Source organism: Odocoileus virginianus, chromosome 3 (assembly GCF_023699985.2).
Source record: "Odocoileus virginianus isolate 20LAN1187 ecotype Illinois chromosome 3, Ovbor_1.2, whole genome shotgun sequence".
NCBI classification, from domain to species: Eukaryota; Metazoa; Chordata; class Mammalia; order Artiodactyla; family Cervidae; genus Odocoileus; species Odocoileus virginianus.
Genome location: NC_069676.1, coordinates 23034732 through 23054220, shown reverse-complemented (window position 1 = coordinate 23054220; position 19489 = coordinate 23034732). Strand labels below are relative to the sequence as shown.

Below are 19489 nucleotides of genomic sequence, written 5' to 3'. Positions count from 1 at the left end.
AATAAGAAAATCTATGCAAAGTGGTTTAAGTATAGCTGAGAGCACATTAAGTGCTCCATATAAATATTAGTTTTTATTAATGCTATTTTGGTGCATTACTTACAGGCAGATGAAAGCAAAAAATTACTTATAAAGCAAAATAAAAAGTGCTTATTTGTTATGAGAGCAGAAAGTAAGCTTGGGTTTAGGAGTTTGGTCTTTCTTATTTAAGGGAGTGAAATGAAAATGAAAGTCACACAGTTGTGTCCAACTCTTTGCAACCCCATGGACTATACAGTCCATGGAATTCTCCAGGCCAGAACACTGGAGTGGGTAGCTTATCCCTTCTCCAGAGGATCTTCCTGACCCAGGAATAGAACCGGGGTCTCCTGCATTGCAGGCGGATTCTGTAAGAGGGAGTTTGTTTATATTTTAATTACAGTGCTCCAAATTTCATTTTAAGAAGATTCAAAAGATGATAGTTTTGTGTTTTTAAATTAATGACCTAAAACATTTGCCAAAATTTATAGTTCTCTTACTTGAATCTCAATTTTTAATATGTAGTGTTCTTTCTGGGAAATAGTCAATGAGCTTATTTATTATTTATTTTAAAGTTAATACACTTTTGGAAATATGAGTAAAAGTAAGTGCTTTTCAGTTTAGCACAGACGTTTATTTTCCATGGTTTATCAAAGCAGAGCTGGAACCGCTGCTAAGGACACTGTGCCAGCAACTTTCATGAGTTTCCTGAGTATAAATAAACATATTTGTTGTCAGAAATCCCAAACAACTAAATGCTGTGGTAATGGAATAAGGCTGAAGACTCCTCAGAATAAATCGCAAGCAACTATTTGACATATGAAGGGCCATTGAAGGGAAACTTTCCAATATAATGATGCTATTTTCCTGCCTTCCATTTAAGCCAGGAAAGAATAACTCAAGGAATGTCACAGAAGGTATAGTCTGGAAGAGGAGATCATGTAAGGACATCTGGTACCTAGCTGTGCTTTATCCAAGTGGACTGAAGTTCAAATTAACATTTTTTGTTATATAAAAAACTTGTGATACACCACATTAACAAATTGAAAGATAAAAACCATATGATTATCTCAATAGATGCAGAAAAAGCCTTTGACAAAATTCAACATCCATTTATGATTAAAACTCTCCAGAAAGCAGGAATAGAAGGAACATACCTCAACATAATAAAAGCTATATATGACAAACCCACAGCAAGCATCACCCTCAATGGTGAAAAATTGAAAGCATTTCCCCTGAAATCAGGAACAAGATAAGGGTGCCCACTCTCACCACTACTATTCAACATAGTTTTGGAAGTGTTGGCCACAGCAATCAGGGCAGAAAAAGAAGTAAAAGGAATCCAGATAGGAAAAGAAGAAGTGAAACTCTCACTGTTTGCAGATGACATGATCCTCTACATAGAAAACCCTAAAGACTCTACCAGAAAACTACTAGAGCTAATCAACGAATACAGTCAAGTTGCAGGATATAAAATTAACACACAGAAATCTCTTGCATTCCTATACACTAACAATGAGAAAACAGAAAGAGAAATTAAGGAAACAATACCATTCACCATTGCAACAAAAAGAATAAAATACTTAGGAGTATATCTACCTAAAGAAACAAAAGACCTATACATAGAAAACTATAAAACACTGATGAAAGAAATCAAAGAGGACACAAGCAGATGGAGAAATATACCATGTTCATGGATTGGAAGAATCAATATTGTCAAAATGGCTATACTACCCAAAGTAATCTATAGATTCAATGCAATCCCTATCAAACTACCAGCAGTATTTTTCACAGAACTAGATCAAATAATTTCACAATTTGTATGGAAATACAAAAAACCTCGAATAGCCAAAGTAATCCTGAGAAAGAAGAATGGAACTGGAGGAATCAATCTGCCTGACTTCAGACTCTACTACAAAGCCACAGTCATCAAGACAGTATGGTACTGGCACAAAGACAGAAATATAGATCAATGGAACAGAATAGAAAGCCCAGAGATAAGTCCACGAACCTATGGTCACCTCATCTTCGACAAAGGAGGCAAGGATATACAATGGAAAAAAGATAACCTCTTTAACAAGTGGTGCTGGGAAAACTGGTCAACCACCTGTAAAAGAATGAAACTAGAACACTTTCTAACACCATACACAAAAATAAACTCAAAATGGATTAAAGATCTAAATGTAAGACCAGAAACTATAAGACTCCTAGAGGAGAACATAGGCAAAACACTCTCCGACATAAATCACAGCAGGATCCTCTATGACCCACATCCCAGAATTTCAGAAATAAAAGCAAAAATAAACAAATGGGACCTAATGAAACTTAAAAGCTTTTGCACAACAAAGGAAACTATAAGCAAGGTGAAAAGACAGCCCTCAGATTGGGAGAAAATAATAGCAAATGAAGCAACAGACAAAGGATTAATCTCAAAAATATACAAGCAACTCCTCCAGCTCAACTCCAGAAAAATAAATGACCCAATCAAAAAATGGGCCAAAGAACTCAACAGACATTTCTCCAAGGAAGACATACAGATGGCTAACAAACACATGAAAAGATGCTCAACATCACTCATTATCAGAGAAATGCAAATCAAAACCACAATGAGGTACCATTATACGCCAGTCAGGATGGCTGCTATCCAAAAGTCTACATGCAATAAATGCTGGAGAGGGTGTGGAGAAAAGGGAACCCTCTTACACTGTTGGTGGGAATGCAAATTAGTACAGCCACTATGGAAAACAGTGTGGAGATTTCTTAAAAAGCTGGAAATAGAACTGCCATATGACCCAGCAATCCCACTTCTGGGCATACACACCAAGGAAACCAGATCTGAAAGAGACACGTGCACCCCAATGTTCATCGCAGCACTGTTTATAATAGCCAGGACATGGAAGCAACCCAGATGCCCATCAGCAGACGAATGGATGAGGAAGCTGTGGTACATATACACCATGGAATACTACTCAGCCATTAAAAAGAATTCATTTGAATCAGTTCTAATGAGATGGATGAAACTGGAGCCCATTATACAGAGCGAAGTAAGCCAGAAAGATAAAGACCATTACAATATACTAACACATATATATGGACTTTAGAAAGATGGTAACGATAACCCTATATGCAAAACAGAAAAAGAGACTCAGATGTATGGAACAGACTTGTGGACTCTGGGAGAAGGAGAGGGTGGGATGTTTCAGGAGAACAGCATTGAAACATGTATATTATCTAGGGTGAAACGGATAACCAGCTCAGGTTGGGTACATGAGACAAGTGCTCGGGCCTGGTGCACTGGGAAGACCCAGAGGGATGGGGTGGAGAGGGAGGTGGGAGGGGGGACTGGGATGGGGAATACATGTAAATCCAGGGCTAATTCATATCAATGTATAACAAAAACTACTGTAATGATGTAAAGTAATTAGCCTCCAACTAATAAAAATTAAAAATTAAAAAAAAAAAAAAAAAAAAACTTGTGGACAGTCTTCTGATATACCCTTTTGTATTATATTGATGTGTTCTGCTTTTCTTAATTTAAATTAGATAGATTTAGATGAATGAACCTTTGAAAAGAGTAAATAACTGAAACAACCTTCTTTTTGGATGTGAATAGTTTACTACACCAAAGAATTACTTTGGCCATTTTATGACAGACTTAGGAAAAGATATCGTAGCCAAACTGGCCCAGGAGAAATAAGACATGACTTTAGTGAACATAAGAGGTTTTACTGAATCTGGGGTAGTAACTTACTGATGGGGAAAGATAAGGGATTCTTTTAGACAAACACGCACACACACACACAGACAAATATATATTTATATTCCTCTCTGCTTGGACAGGAGCCTACACTTAACATGAAAAAAATAATCCCACAAGAGAATCCTCCTAATGATATGAAACAAAACAAACCTTAATGATAGATATTGACTGACAGGTTTCAAACATTAAATCAGGAGACGAATGCTCCCATATCATTTTTTTCATGTTAGTATAAACTATATATGTTCAAACGCAAAGATTCAGTACAACAAGCCTTTTGGAGAAGATTTTAGTTAAGAAGATGTCCCAAAGCAGAAGACAGTTCTTTCTTTTAAATAGAGAGTGAAGGTCCCTGACCTCTGTTTACTGTCACCCTACTTATTTAACTTATACGCAGAGTACATCACGAGAAACACTGAGCTGGATAAAGCACAAGCTGGAATCAAGATTGGCAGAAGAAATATCAATAACCTCAGATATGCAGATGACATCACCCTTATGGCAGAAAGCAAAGAATTAAAGAGCCTCTTGATGAAAGTGAAAGAAGGGAGTGAAAAAGTTTGCTTAAAACTCAACATTCAGAAACCCAAGATCATGGCATCTGGTCCCATCACCTCATGGCAAATAGATGGGGGAACAGTGTAAATAGTGACAGACTTTATATTTTGGGGCTTCAAAATCACTGCAGATGGTGATTGCAGTCATGAAATTAAAAGACACTTGCTCCTTGGAAGAAATGTTATGACCCAACCTAGACAGTATATTAAAAAGCAGAGACATTACTTTGCCACAAAGGTCCATCTATTCAAAGCTATGGTTTTTCCACTAGTCATGTAAGGATGTGAGAGTTGGACTATAAAAGCTGAGCACCGAAGAACTGATGCTTTTGAACTGTGGTGTTGTAGAAGACTCTTTTAGAGTTCCTTGGACTGCAAGGAGATCCAACCAGTCCATCCTAAAGGAAATCAGTCCTGAATATTCATTGGAAGTACTGATGCTGAAGCTCCAATACTTTGGCCATCTGATGTGAAGAACTGACTCATTGGAAAAGACCCTGATGTTGGGGAAAGATTGAAGGTGGGAGGGGAAAGGGACGACAGAAGATGAGATGGTTGGATGGCATCACCGACTCAATGGACATGAGTTTGAGTAAGCTCCGGGAGTTGGTGATGGATAGGGTGGCCTGGTATGCTTCAGACATGGCTGAGTGACTGAACTGAACTCAAAGAGGGACAATGACACAAAAATCTAAAAATGCTGAACTGCACTTTAATGTTTATGCTCTTAGCCTTTGAATTACAACCAAAGTGAAATAAGATTATTAAGGAAGTGAAAAAAGTCAGATAAAGCAAAAATTCCCATGATGAAGATCACTGGCCTCTTTCCAAATACAATCTCAACTCTGGCCCCATATCTTCTTTTCATTTGGACATTCAACCCAAGTAAAAGAACTTAACTTACTATACATCCTGTTCCCAATGAATCAATGTAGCTTACACTATATCAAGAACTGTCTCAGGCTCTGTAGCAAATGAAATTTCTCAGCATGAAATAAGACAGAGTTTTTGTCCTCAATGACCTTGCTCAAGTGTTGAAGTGAGATAGTCAATAAAGAAGTAACAGACAAAATGAATAAGACAATTTCTCAAAGTTATTAAGCTGACTTTGCAATTTCTTGTTAATGCTACCACCATTTTCCTAATCACAGGAAAATGTGATGGAGTCACCTTTCTTATTTCTGAATAGATCTAGTAACTTACAGATTAAAAAAGATTTCTTTGGAGAATATCACTGCCATATGAACAGAAATACAAAATGTGCTACAACAGAAATAGGAAGGGCATCATTTAAAACTATATCTTTTAGTTCTACTATATTTTAACATTCATTGGAATCCATAAAAAAAATTAAAATATCTTACCCTCAACAGTTTGTTAAAAGTAATTGCTATCATTGTATTTTTATTCAGAATAAACACTAACTTTAAATTTGTGGCAACACTTTTTACATTGATACTATATAAACTGACTATAATTTAAAACCTGTAACTGAGTGTAACAACAATTTGCAGTCTTTCCAGATACATTATGCCACCAATTACATTAAATAAATTTATGTAAGGAAATACCACTTGTTCTTTTACATAAAGAAACAGTATAACCCAAAGAAAATTGATAATAGTCACTTTTAAGACCTATCCAAATAAATATGACTTAAGACACAAAGTCAAGGCTTCATAAAACCTTCAGTTTTCAAATTCTAATCACCACTTCTTCTAATTCTGCTATTCCCCACCAATCCCAAACATTAAATCATATAATTTTTTCTGGGCATTGGTTAAAGAGATTTGGCTGCCTGAGCAGGAAATAAGGAAAGAGACGATTGGATTCAGGGCTCTGGGTGGTGCCTACATTACATCAATAGCCCCCTTTCCTAAAGAACATAGACAACTGCGAATAAAGAGTCGCACTGTCTTTAGCCAAACTCTGACTTGGCTCTACACGTTGTTTTGATGAAATGTGATGTAGAAAACGCTCATTCCGTTTTCAACTAAGAAGTAATACATTGTTGGATGATTAATGGAACTGTCACAACCACTCTCATCAGCTGGTGGCTGTACCTTCTCACCTATAATCAAACTCTCTCTTTGGTCCTAAGTCCACCACCCTTGGATCTAGTTTGTATGTGACTCCAGAAGTAAAAAAGTAAAGGGGGAGGGGTGATAAAAGGTTGAGCAACAGAATCAACCCCAAAAGAGGGGGGAAGAAAAACACAGAACATAGCAAGGAAATAGCGGTCCAATCTAGACTTCCTGCAGATCCCTAACTCTCTAGTCCAATTGCTTGTATACGCATACTCTACTTCTCATCTAGGAAATAGTTCCTCTTCCCATTTGTCCTCCATCATTATACTCTGGATTTTACTTTTCCCACTTTTTTGTTGACAGAGAGGGACACAATTTTTATAATCAAGTAACAGAAACAGAGACACTACTTTTTCAACAAAGGTCCGTCTAGCCAAGGCTATGGTTTTTCCAGTAGTCATGAATGGATGTGAGAGTAGGACTATAATGAAAGCTGAGCGTCAAAGAATTGATGCTTTTGAACTGTGGTGCTGAAGAAGACTCTCGAGAGTCCCTTGGACTGCAAGGAGATCCAACCAGTCCATCCTAAAGGAGATCAGTCCTGGGTGTTCATTGAAAGGACTGATGCTGAAGCTGAAACTCCAATACTTTGGCCACCTGATGCGAAGAACTGACTCATTTGAAGACCCTGATGCTGGGAAAGATTGAGGGCAGGAGAAGAAGGGGACGACAGAGGATGAGATGGTTGGATGACATCACCAACTCAATGGACATGGGTTTGGGTGGACTCCGGGAGTTGGTGATGGACAGGGAGGCCTGGCGTGCTGCAGTTCATGGGGTCACAAGGAGTCGGACACGACTGAGTGACTGAACTGAACAGAAACAATCCCAAATACTGGCTTTTGGAAAGGGGAAAAAAACAAAAGACTTAATTATATATACCAGGTATTGAAGGTAAAAGGTCTAAATGAACTTGTGATAATATTTTCACCAGAAGTAATTATGATATATGTTTGGCACTACTGAATAAAAAAAAAAATGCTCTCAGTTAATATCCTAGTAGGCATAAGGAATAAGTTCAGATTACTGAATTTTCCATATATATTTTTCCACTTCAGAAAAGTTAGACAGGCAAAAACTCCAGAATAATTTTTTTGAACTCTGAATAGATAAAAACACTTGTGTAACAAAATGAGAAAAGATATACCCTATTAAAGCTTTTAGAAAATCAGTTGTTAACAATAAGTTGATTTAAGTATTTCAATAACTGAAAAGACAAACATTATATTTTAATACTACCAGAAGCATCATAATTTCCTAAACCTCTATATTAATTAAAACTAGACACCCTTAGAAGCTTCCTGAATTTCATAATTTTGGTAAAGTTTTCAAAGATACATATAACAAGTGAATTTATTCTATTTGAGGAATGCTGATAAAATTTACTTTTCAAAGTATAGTCCCAAACTCATATTCCAGAAAAGTATTCGTTTTTTTTTAAGATCTTTACTTGACTAAGCTATTTTCTAGGAGATTACCTGCTGTGATAATTTCCAAACCCTCCTTGAGTCAATTATGCTTGTCTTTTATTAGATGGTCAGTTACATACAATATCCAGTACAAAACTTAAAGTCTTTATTTTATAACATATGACAGAGTACCTCTAATGCATTGCTTTAATATGTTCCACTTGAACTTATCTTTACCTAATTTTAATGTTTGATATAATTTCCTAAGTGAAACAGAAAACTACTAATGAAAAATAAAAATTGTTGGATTGCTACCATTCTCACTACAATATAGAAACTGGGATAAACCAAATGTAAAATGATACTGGTTCTTTTTTCCAAATGAAAACCATTAAATATACAAACCAACACAAAACTACTCTAAGGTTATTCTTTCACTTTCATATTAAAATAAATCATCATAATTGTGATTAAATTCTCCAAAACTCAAAACGAAGTCATAGTTTTCTCAGATTCAGAGTCAGACATGTCCCTTGAAAGGGAGATACTCACCTTCACATTTCTGAGTAGTTTCACTCTGCTTGTGACCAGCAGGACATTTGCACTCAAAAGAGCCCACTGTATTGATACAGTTTCCTCCCTGGCATATCCCAGGAATAGCCTGGCATTCATCAACATCTGTAAGAACAAAGTATTTTCGATATAGATCTCACTAATTTTCAGAATATTTATCTACACATGCATATTTTTTAATGTATAGCAGAAATCCACTATTCTCAAAGGAATAGTGTGAGGGGAGTCAGGATCCCTTTGTATGAATGTATTTTAATTTAGATAAATGCTATATGTTAAAGACCTCATTTTTTCTCTTGGTTTTGACTTTTAGAATTTTGTTTCTAAAATCCATCCTCATTGTTTTGTGGACAACCAATCCCTTGCTTTAATTTGCTGCAGAAGACTTCCTTTTATTTTTAAGTAGAATATAACTGCTTTCCAATGTTGTTTTAGCATCCCCTGGAGCCTCCCTCCCCACTTGCCTCCCCCACCTCACCCATCCCTCTAGGTCATTTTCCAGCACCGAGCTGAGCTCCCTGTGTTATATACAGCAGTTTCCCACTATCTGTTTCAACATGATCATGTATATATGTCAAGGCTACTTTCTCAATTTGTCCACTCTCCTGGTGATGAATATTCAGCATCCTCTAACTTTTCATCACCTCAGGAGAACAGACATATAATCTGAAAAGACTGATATCTATTAAAGTAACTTAAGTCTTAGTTTAAAATCTTTGCCAGAAGAAAATTTCAGGTCTAGGTGGCTTTGCTGTTAAATTCTTTCAAACATTTAAGAAAGAAACATACACAATGTCACACAGAAAAGAGAAGAGAGGACACCACCCAACCCATTTCACTGAGTTGGCATCACCCTGAAGCCAAAGCCAGATGAAGAATAGATACAAGAAGCAACTGATATAAGGAGGAAAACAAGATGAATAACATCTTCTGGGGATGAGCATACAAAAAATTATTAGCAAGTCAACTTTAGTGATATATAAAATACAGAAATCTTTAGCAATATATAAAAAGTTAACATATCATGACTAAGTATAACATTTATTCCAGGAATTTAAGGTTTCCACATTCAAACACAAATCAATTCATCAAACAGATTAAGGAAGAGACAACATATGAATATCTCTTGGATGTGAAAAAAGCAATGGCAAAGTTCAACACTCATTCATGATCACTAATAGATTTTTAAAAATCTCAGTAAGCCAGAAATACAAGGGAATGTCCTCCACCTGATAAAGACCCTGTATAAAAAAACTACAGCTAACACATTATAGGAGATTGGGAAAATTTTCTTTATTTAGAGTTTCTGAGTCTTTCATTTTATACCTAAATTCACCTTAATTTCTCTCTGCGTAAAAGATAATTCAGTATATTGTTATGAAGAACGTGGTATATAAAAGGACATACAATATATAAGCTTATGCAGATTTACATTAGCTATTCAAATCGACAGGTCAACATAACAGATTTATTAATATTATATCTTTTTATAACAATTGATATACTCATTGTAAGAAACATTAAAGATGCAAAAAACCCAGAAAATTAAAAGAGATAACCACTGATACATTAGTAGTCTGTTCTTTTAGAATTATTCATACACAAATTCAGAGTGGTGGTCCGTTAATTTAATCAGAATAAGATCACACTATATGTGTTGTTTTGCCTCTTATCTTTTTCCATTAAAATATTTTACTGATACATTTCTATGTCAGTGTATATTGATTCATCTTATTATTTTTTGGTAAACCCACAAGTTTGGTGTATCTTACTGTGTAAACCGGGGCTTCCCCAGTGGCTTAGCAGTAAAGAATCCATCTGCAATGCAGGAGAGTCAGGAGACAAGGGTTTGATCTCTGGGTTGGGACGATCCCCTAGAAAAAGAAATGGCAACCCACTCCAGTATTCGTGCCTGGAAAATCCCATGGACAGAGGAACCTGGCAGGCTACAGTCCACAAGGTCACAAAACAGTCAGACACGACTGGGCACAGCACACAAAATATTTTGATCCTGAGATGAAAATAGGTATCACTGTCTTATTAAAGGATATCTGATCCAAACAAAAAGCAACTAAAATGAATTATATGACAAGAAGTTTATATACTGAACAGTTTAATTTACAACATTTCAAACTGCATTATTTTAAAAGTGTACTACATGTCTACCCTCATTACAGTGTGGTAAAAAACATCCGTAGAAACCGCTTTTTTCCTGGTAGATAAATCACAGAAAGAATATTTTGGTATAAAATACAAAATGAGGCCAAACCTATAAATCCCTTAATAGTGTTCATAAAAACTTTGACTACATATTTAGTAGATTCAGTAATTTTTCGAAGGAAAAAGCATTCTGACTTAACAGGGTTTATTTTGCAATTGCCTGAAAAGTACTTTTCCTAGAAAAAATAAATAGAACTTTTATTTTTGAAATATCCTACGCAGCTATACAGAATTAATTTCTTTTAGGCAGATCATTAATCACTAAAATAAAAAAGAAAGTTTTAAAGAAATCTTATTGGAATAATCCAACAGGAACCTAGAAGCACACACAAGTGCTCCCTATAAAAACAAAAGCAGCAAGCCTCAGACCTTCAAATTATGCAAGAGTTTCTGCATCTTCCAAGCTAGCATAAGGAACCACTAATGTCTGATGGGTTTTCCACTGTACAAATTATACAGATGTGTTTCTGTTCTTCCCTTCAATTCAGGCAGAGGCTTATTATTTCTTTAAATGTTGGATAACTTCAAATCACATATAAGAATTTTACAGAATAAAATTAAATCTTTTGAAACTTAAACCTTATACAATCACTTCAGTCTATATCTATTAGGGCTATAAATAATGTGACAAAGCAATAGTAATTTTAGTTTATGAACTTGGTTATTCTCCAACTTCTCCAAATAAACTTGCCTTAAGAGATAATAAACTGATTTTATTATATAAATTAGTGTTAGATGGTATATTATTTTTAGTTGACATTAAAATGTGAAAAACATATGCCAGTGCTACAGGCATAAAAAAATGGTTCATTTAATTTATATCTGTGGGAACTAAGGACTAATTCCCATTACTGTACTAATTATGCATGATTTTTTAACTTGGTCTGTCCCCAAATAAAATTCACTTTTAAAATGTAAGTTATGTCTACACCCCACAGATATTCATACACAGTACTTATATTTCTACAAAAACAAATACCAGTCGTTAAGTACAGCAATTGAAAAATAGCCCTGTCTCTATCTGGGGCCGAAGACATACAGGCTGTCTTGGCAACTGTTCAGTGTAGTTTGATTCGGCCAGAATATCTATTCATGCATTCACAAAATTCCAATGCTGAATAAATGATCATCCCAATAAGTAAATATTGGTAACTTACTACCTGTAGGACTTCAAACTTGAAAAAAAAAAAAAAAAAAAAACACAGAGCATGGTTCTGTCTCAATCCTCTTCGTCTCAACAAATGTCATCATTGTTTATCCCAATGTCAAAATCAGAAACCTAAGAGAGAAACTGGGCATCCTCTTACTTGTCTCACTTCTTCCCATCAGTTAACAAGTGCTTGCTTCCCAAATATATCTCAAATCTTGGCTCTCTGCCTCTACTCTGGTCTCATGCTTCATCATACATCACCTGTACTGTCACAGGAAACTTCTGAGGTTTTTTTCTTCCACTCTGGTCCCCCCTAGAGTTGATTCTTTGCAGAGCAACTAAAATACTTCTATTTACAAAAGTATGTATCAAAGTCAGAAGTCTGTAGACTCTACCATCTACCACACTGTTTTCTGGTCTATGAGTTGCTGGAGAGAAGTTTGAGACCCCTTAGAGTATTCCCTTTAAAAAAGATACTTGCTTATTCTGTCTTATTATGCCCACAAGATTCTCCTTCATCTTCTCTTTCTTAGTGAACTGCTATACTTTCCAAACTGCAAACTGAAACTTCTATCTATTTTAGAAAGTTTTTCTGTTGTTTTCAGTTCATCGCTTCAGCTTTCTTTACCACCTTTCTGCTTCTTTACAATCATTATTTACTGTCCTCTGACATTTCACTTTGTGATTTCCTCAAGCTTATCAACCTTTGTCATGATTTTTTTCAGTTTTATGTTAAGTCTGTATGTGTATATGTAATATTTGCCTTTCATTAGGTCAAGTTTTTATTCCTTCAGTTTCTTTCTTGAGTATGATCAATATGCACTACGCATCTCTGATTGTCTTTACTGAACTCTTAGAATGCTTCTTCGAGCACCTGTTAAGAGTAGACACACATTATTTTTCATTTCCATGAGATAAAAGAGTATATGAAGCTTGTGTTCATTTAGATAATTCTTCCATGAAGCATGTTCTTCTATCTTTTCCTCATGTTCTGTCTCTCTTTTTTTCAGTTTTTACATGTAAGCCTTTACTCTTTAGTACTCATCTTTATATGGAGCCATTTTCTCCTAAAGCAAGAATAGAGAGTGCTAAGAAGAATCAGGTTGATTTGAAAACTTCTACAAGGAATATTGCCTACAGCAGCTTCATATCAAATTCTCTGCACTTTCTTTAAAATTTTAAGTTTACACTATCTGAAAATCTCAAAGACCCAAAGTCAAGTATTAATCTTAAATAAAATCTCCTTCTAATTAGTGAACTTGTAAGTCATTAAAGATTTAAAAAGAACTTAATTGTAAAAAAATAATAATACAACATATGCAAGTGACAGTTCATGACATATTCATTTGAAGTTTACAAATATTCTTGAAAAACAGCTTAATGCCACTTTTTTATACCTCTAATTCACTCATTTTATGCTAGCTTAAATTTTAAGGCCTATGTGAGGCAACTTTGGTTCCTTTGTGTTTAATAAAATGAAGAATATACAAGCCTAAATGTAGATTAGACTTAGGCTTATGGACCCTCAACATGGAAGGAGTCAAGAATCATGATGACTGACCTCACAGCACCCTAGGAAGGGGTTTCTTCTGACACCGCTTATTTAAGTCCAGAAAGTCATGACGGCAACAGTGAAAAGTAAAAAAAAAAAAAAAAAAAAAAATTACTAGTTTCCTCAGAGCTTCATGTTTTTTTAAGTATCATTTTAATTTCATATTGGATCTCATTTTTGACAGTTACCTTTTTTGATTATAAGATCCCCTTTCATTCCCTCCTAGGCTACAGATAAAGTAACTCACTAATTGCATCAGTTACAGGATAGTATTATACTTAGAACTTCAGCAATGTCCTCCCTTGGCTAATATAAACCATATTTTAAAACCAATATTAAGCTATTTACTGTTATCATCTACGCAGCTAAATGTTTTCAACTCTACAAAAATTTTCAAATATCCCTTAAAAAAGAACACTATTATAAAAGAGTATGACATGTATCATGTTTTATTGTCTTATTGTTTCCCATTCTATTACCTTCCAAATTAATTTGGCAGAGTATTTGGGAAACAGTCTAGGAATTTAAAGGGGAAAATGAAATCACAGTTAAGATGCAGTCTTAAAATAGCCTGAACTGAAGATTAGTGTTTAATTGAGAGCCTTCTGACGATGCCATGATTTTGAAACAAAGCAGAACTTGTTTTTCCAGACATTTTAACCATGTGGCAAATTTCATTTTGCTCCTGTAGCTGTATTAATCCATTATATTTTTAGGCAAATGGAGTCCAAAACTTATCTTTGCTGCATAAACAAAATCAAACAAATAAGCTTTCAGACATTACTCAATCCTGAAGGACATTCAGGAAGTTTGAGATCAGATGACACATTTTCCATAATTGTGTTCAGAAAAACTAGGCCTCTTTGACAAAATATCAATGTAAAAAAGTCTAACTACAAATACAAAAGATGAGGAGTTGGTAATTTGTGATTTTTTGGTAGAAATTAAGGGTTTTTTTCAACCAGGACTATCTCTATGAAACAGTGGTTTTTTAAAGTATTTTAATATCAATTCCATTTATTAATTCAAAAGTTATTTACTGAGTGTCTACTGCATGTTAGAGACTATTCTAAATGTCTCAGAAACATTAATGAATAAAACAGATTTTTGCCCAAATGGAGCTTACATTCTAGTTGGGGGAGAGTAAAAAGCAAAAAGGGGCTTAACCTGGTGGCTCAGAAGGTAAAGAATCTGCCTGCCAATGTAGAAGACACAGGTTTGGTCCCTGGACGGAAAGATGCCCTGGAGAAGGGAATAGCAACCACTCCAGTATTCTTGCCTGGAGAATCCCCTGGACAGAGAAGCCTGGTGGGCTACAGTCCATGGGGTCGCAAAGAGTCGGACACGGCTGAGCAACTAACACCTTCACTTTCACTTTCAAAACCAATAAAGACAATAAACAGGCAAGTGCATTAGAAGGTGAAAAATGCCAGAGAATAAACAAAAGCTTTTACTCTAGTAAATCCAGTCAGTGTTAATCTAGTAGATCTATGCAGTATTTTATCTTTAATAGTAATCTATTAAATTATATAAATTATACAGTAGTCTATATCTAATCTAGGAATTCTATGTAGTACAGTAAATAAATACTATATACTATATATTAATAGCATAGTATATATTCTGTAGAAAAAAATGTTGCTTTATTAGGAACTCTGTAATCATACCATTAGTCACATCAATGATTTAGAATTTTATTATCCACAGTAAATAACAGATTAAAAATGATATTTAACTTGATTTTCATATTTGTTGTGGTTGGTACTAATTCAAGTGACAAAACATTCACAAAATCATTCTAAGGCCACAGCTGATAAGGCTTTTACATGCAATTAAATATAAAGCTGATAATTTGTTGGGTTGTACAGTCACCCTTGGGGCTTCCTAGGTGGCAAGGTGGTAAAGAATCTGCCTGTCAATACAAGAGACCCAAGAGACGCAGGTTTAATTCCTGGGTTGGGAAGTTTCCCTGGAGGAGGAAATGGCAACCACTTCAGTATTCTTGTCTGGGAAATCTCAAGGACAGAGAAGCTCGGCACGCTACAGTCCAGGGGTCACAAAAGAGTGGGAGAGGACTTAGCGGCTAAACAACAACAGGGCCATCCCTTGGGTACCCTGTAGTTCCGACTTGAGTTTAGATGCAGACCATTTTCAACACTACCTTTTATAAACCTACAAAACTAAGAAAAAGCTTTGGAGGCCACTGTCGGAAATATACTTACCAAATTATGCAGAGCATTCAGATTTTATAATTTGATGGACTGAGGTTATGTACAGGCTCGTCAATCTACTAATTATCATTTGGGGTTCGGACGGACACTGGCCTGGCTTTCCGCAATATACCATTTACATGGGCTGGATAAACAACCTCTCTACTTCCAACACTGGTTCAGTTCAGTTAAGTTGCTCAGTCATGTCCAACTCTTTGCAACCCTGTGAACCGCAGCACGCCAGGCCTCCCTGTCCATCACTAACTCCCGGAGTCCACCCAAACCCAAATCCATTGTGTCAGTGAGGCCATCCAAGCATCTCATCCTCTGTCGTCTTCTCCTCCAGCCCTCAATCTTTCCCAGCATCAGGGTCTTTTCCAATGAGTCAGCACTTCGCATCAGTTGGCCAAAGTATTGAAGCTTCAGCTTCAACATCAGTCCTTCCAATGAACACTCAGGACTGATCTCCTTTAGGATGGACTGGTTGGATCTCCTTGCAGTCCAAGGGACTCTCAAGAGTCTTCTCCAACACCACAGTTCAAAAGCATGATTCTTTGGCACTCAGCTTTCTTTCTGGTCCAACTCTCACATCCATACGTGACCACTGGAAAACCATAGCCTTGACTAGATAGACGTTTGTTGACAAAGTAATGTCTCTGCTTTTTAATATGCTGTCTAGGTTGGTCGGTCATAACTTTCCTTCCAGGGAGTAAGCGTCTTTTAATTTCATGGCTGCAATCACCATCTGCAGTGATTTTGAGCCCAGAAAAATATAGTCAGCCACTGTTTCCACTGTTTTCCCATCTATTTCCCATGAAGTGATGGGACCAGATGCCATGATCTTAGTTTTCTGAATGTTGAGCTTTAAGCCAACTTTTTCACTCTCCTCTTTCACTTTCATCAAGAGGCTCTTGAGTTCTCCCCTTTCTGCCATAAGGGTGGTGTCATCTGGATATCTGAGGTTATTGGTATTTCTCCTGGCAATCTTGATTCCAGCTTGTGCTTCCTCCAGTCCAGCGTTTCTCATGATGTACTCTGCATATAAGTTAAATAAGCAGGGTGACAATATACAGCCTTGATGTACTCTTTTTCCTATTTGGAACCAGTCTGTTGTCCCATGTCCAGTTCTAACTGTTGCTTCCTGACCTGCATACAGGTTTCTCAAGAGGCAGGTCAGGTGGTCTGGTATTCCCATCTCTTTCAGAATTTTCCACAGTTTATTGTGATCCACACAGTCAAAGGTTTTGGCATAGTCAATAAATCAGAAACAGATACTTTTCTGGAACTCTCTTGCTTTTTTGATGATCCAACAGATGTTGGCAATTTGATCTCTGGTTCCTCTGCCTTTCCTAAAACCAGCTTGAACATCTGGAAGTTCACGGTTCACGTATTGCTAAAGCCTGGTTTAGAGAATTTTGAGCATCACTTTACTAGTGTCTGAGATGAGTGCAATTGTGTGGTAGTTTGAGCATTCTTTGGCATTGCCTGTCTTTGGGATTGGAATGAAAACTGACCTTTTCCAGTCCTGTGGCCACTGCTGAGTTTTCCAAATTTGCTGGCATATTGAGTGCAGCACTTTGACAGCATCATCTTTCAGATCTGAAATAGCTCAACTGGAATTCCATCACATCCACTAGCTTTGTTTGTAGTGATGCTTTCTAAGGCCAACTTGACTTCACATTCCAGGATGTCTGGCTCTAGGTAAGTGATCACACCATCGTGGTTATCTGGGTCATGACAATCTTTTTTGTACAGTACTTCTGTGTAGAATACAGAAGTATTCTGTATAGAATGCCACCTCTTCTTAATATCTTCTGCTTCTTTTAGGTCCATACCATTTCTGTCATTTATTGAGCCTATCTTTGCATGAAATGTTCCCTTGGTATCTCTGATTTTCTTGAAGAGATCTCTAGTCTTCCCATTCTATCGTTTTCCTCTATTTCTTTGCACTGATCACTGAGGAAGGCTTTCTTATCTTTCCTTGCTATTCTTTGGAACTCTGCATTCAAATGGGTATATCTTTCCTTTTCTCCTTTGCTTTTCACTTCTCTTCTTTTCACAGCTATTTGTAAGGCCTCCTCAGACAGCCATTTTGCTTTTTTGCATTTCTTTTTCTTGGGGATGGTCTTGATTCCTGTCTCCTGTGCAATGTCATGAACCTCCGTCCATAGTTCACTAGGCACTCTGTCAGATTAGTCCCTTAAATCTATTTCTCACTTCCACTGTATAGTCATAAGGGATTTGATTTAGGTCATACCTGAATGGTCTAGTGGTTTTCTCCACTTTCTTCAATTTCAGTCTGAATTCGGCAATAAGGAGTTCATGATCTGAGCCACAGTCAGCTCCCGGTCTTGTTTTTGCTGACTGTATAGAGCTTCTCCATCTTTGGCTGCTGACACTGGTTACTAACATCAATTTGAAAGAGTTCACATCTAACTTTGTATATGATTTAATTGTAACAAAGTCTAACTAACTCCCATGTCTTATAATGAATAACATCATTTCTGTCAATAATACAAAAGTACTTTCCACTTTCCTTTCGCCCTACTACCACTTGAAAGCTCATTATAGCACCCTGTTCCAAGCTTTAAATATGCACTTAATCCATATATCACAGAAGTTGTTAAGAAGACTAAGAATCATGGTGACTGAAAATTAATAAATTATTCAGTAAGTATATGACAATTTCCACTATTTGGGTTAAAGTTGATGGTTGTAGTATCCTCAGGGCCCAGATATAGCCCTGATACATATACATCGGGATGTGGTTGGGAAGATTGCCTGGAGACAAGATTGTAACCGACTGATTAATAAGCTCAGAAGTAACTGCAGTCATGGTCTGGGTTACTGCTTTGTCTCTGAAGACACTGTTGATAATCTCAGATGGCTCACTTTTCCCCTGTCACCTGAGTTCGGGTTTTCATATCTTTAACGAGATTGGAAAGACAGAAAAAATGTGTCCCCCCGGTATTTACATATGCATAGTTTGACGAGCTGTAGTAGGGAACATATAATGCCATCTGGATGAAGACATGGAATGGCTTATCTTCTGATTGTATTAAATATTTTTTAAATTTCCCCCAATTTTTCATGTCTCTTTTCTCCCTCTGTCAGTTAACAATAACTTGCTAAGTGGACAGAAGATAAGCCATCTGTAGCCAGGCCCCTCGTCGTCAGAGATAAGGCCCCTCTTGGAAACAGCTTTGGGTTAAAGGCTCCCATCCACCGAGGCAGATGCCCCCAGTGCAGTGAACGGAGCCCAGACAACGTGGGTGACTCGGTGCAGACGGGCTGAAGGCTCACTCACCTTGGCAAGCCCCCGTGCGTATGTTGGGGATGAAGCCCCGTCGGCAGGGCTGAGGCTGGGCTGGACACATCTCGCAGGGGTGGCCCCAGGCCCGTCCGATGGTGGCACAGCACAGTGTCTTGGTACACACAATGCCTGTAAGCTGCCCCTGGCACATCTGGTTGTTGACCTGAGTGAAACACGGACCTGTCCTGTAATCTGGAATGTGAAAGGCAGAGAGACAGGTTTTATAGCCACACACCAATCTCAAAACCAGCACCTCCAAATACAAAAAACAAGAGACTTTCTTCCGATCAAAATGCTGAATGACAAAAGGCCAGAGAATTTCATCGTGAAAACTCAGAATTTGTCGATAATGAGAAGTGCATTACAAGACTTCAATGTATTCTACCCTAGACGTTGTAAATAGGTGGCTCAAGGGCTGTGTCTGGGACACAGATGTGTTTTCTTGGCCCGTCTAATGTTTTAAATGAGTAGCCAACAATGTAAATTGGGAAATTTCACATGGAATTTCTATTTCTGGCCTTTCTTAAAAAGTTGGATGTTCTGGCCATGCTAGGCCTGTCACGTTGCATGGCAGTGGTGAAGAGTCCCCTCGACGACACCACAGCCCAGACACCCGGCCCTCCCCACTCTCGGGTTTCCC

General features: G+C 36.9%; 1 protein-coding gene across 1 annotated transcript in view; it reads right to left on the bottom strand.

Moving 5' to 3' along the window:
• Nucleotides 1-19489, bottom strand: part of FBN2 (fibrillin 2) — a 220154-nt gene that overhangs the window by 144440 nt on the left and 56225 nt on the right. The window contains exons 6-7 of the mRNA XM_070465076.1: nucleotides 18844-19041; nucleotides 8384-8509 (exon numbers count right to left, since the gene is read on the bottom strand). Coding sequence (XP_070321177.1) covers nucleotides 8384-8509; nucleotides 18844-19041 — 324 coding nt within the window. The remainder of the gene's footprint in view (nucleotides 1-8383; nucleotides 8510-18843; nucleotides 19042-19489) is intronic.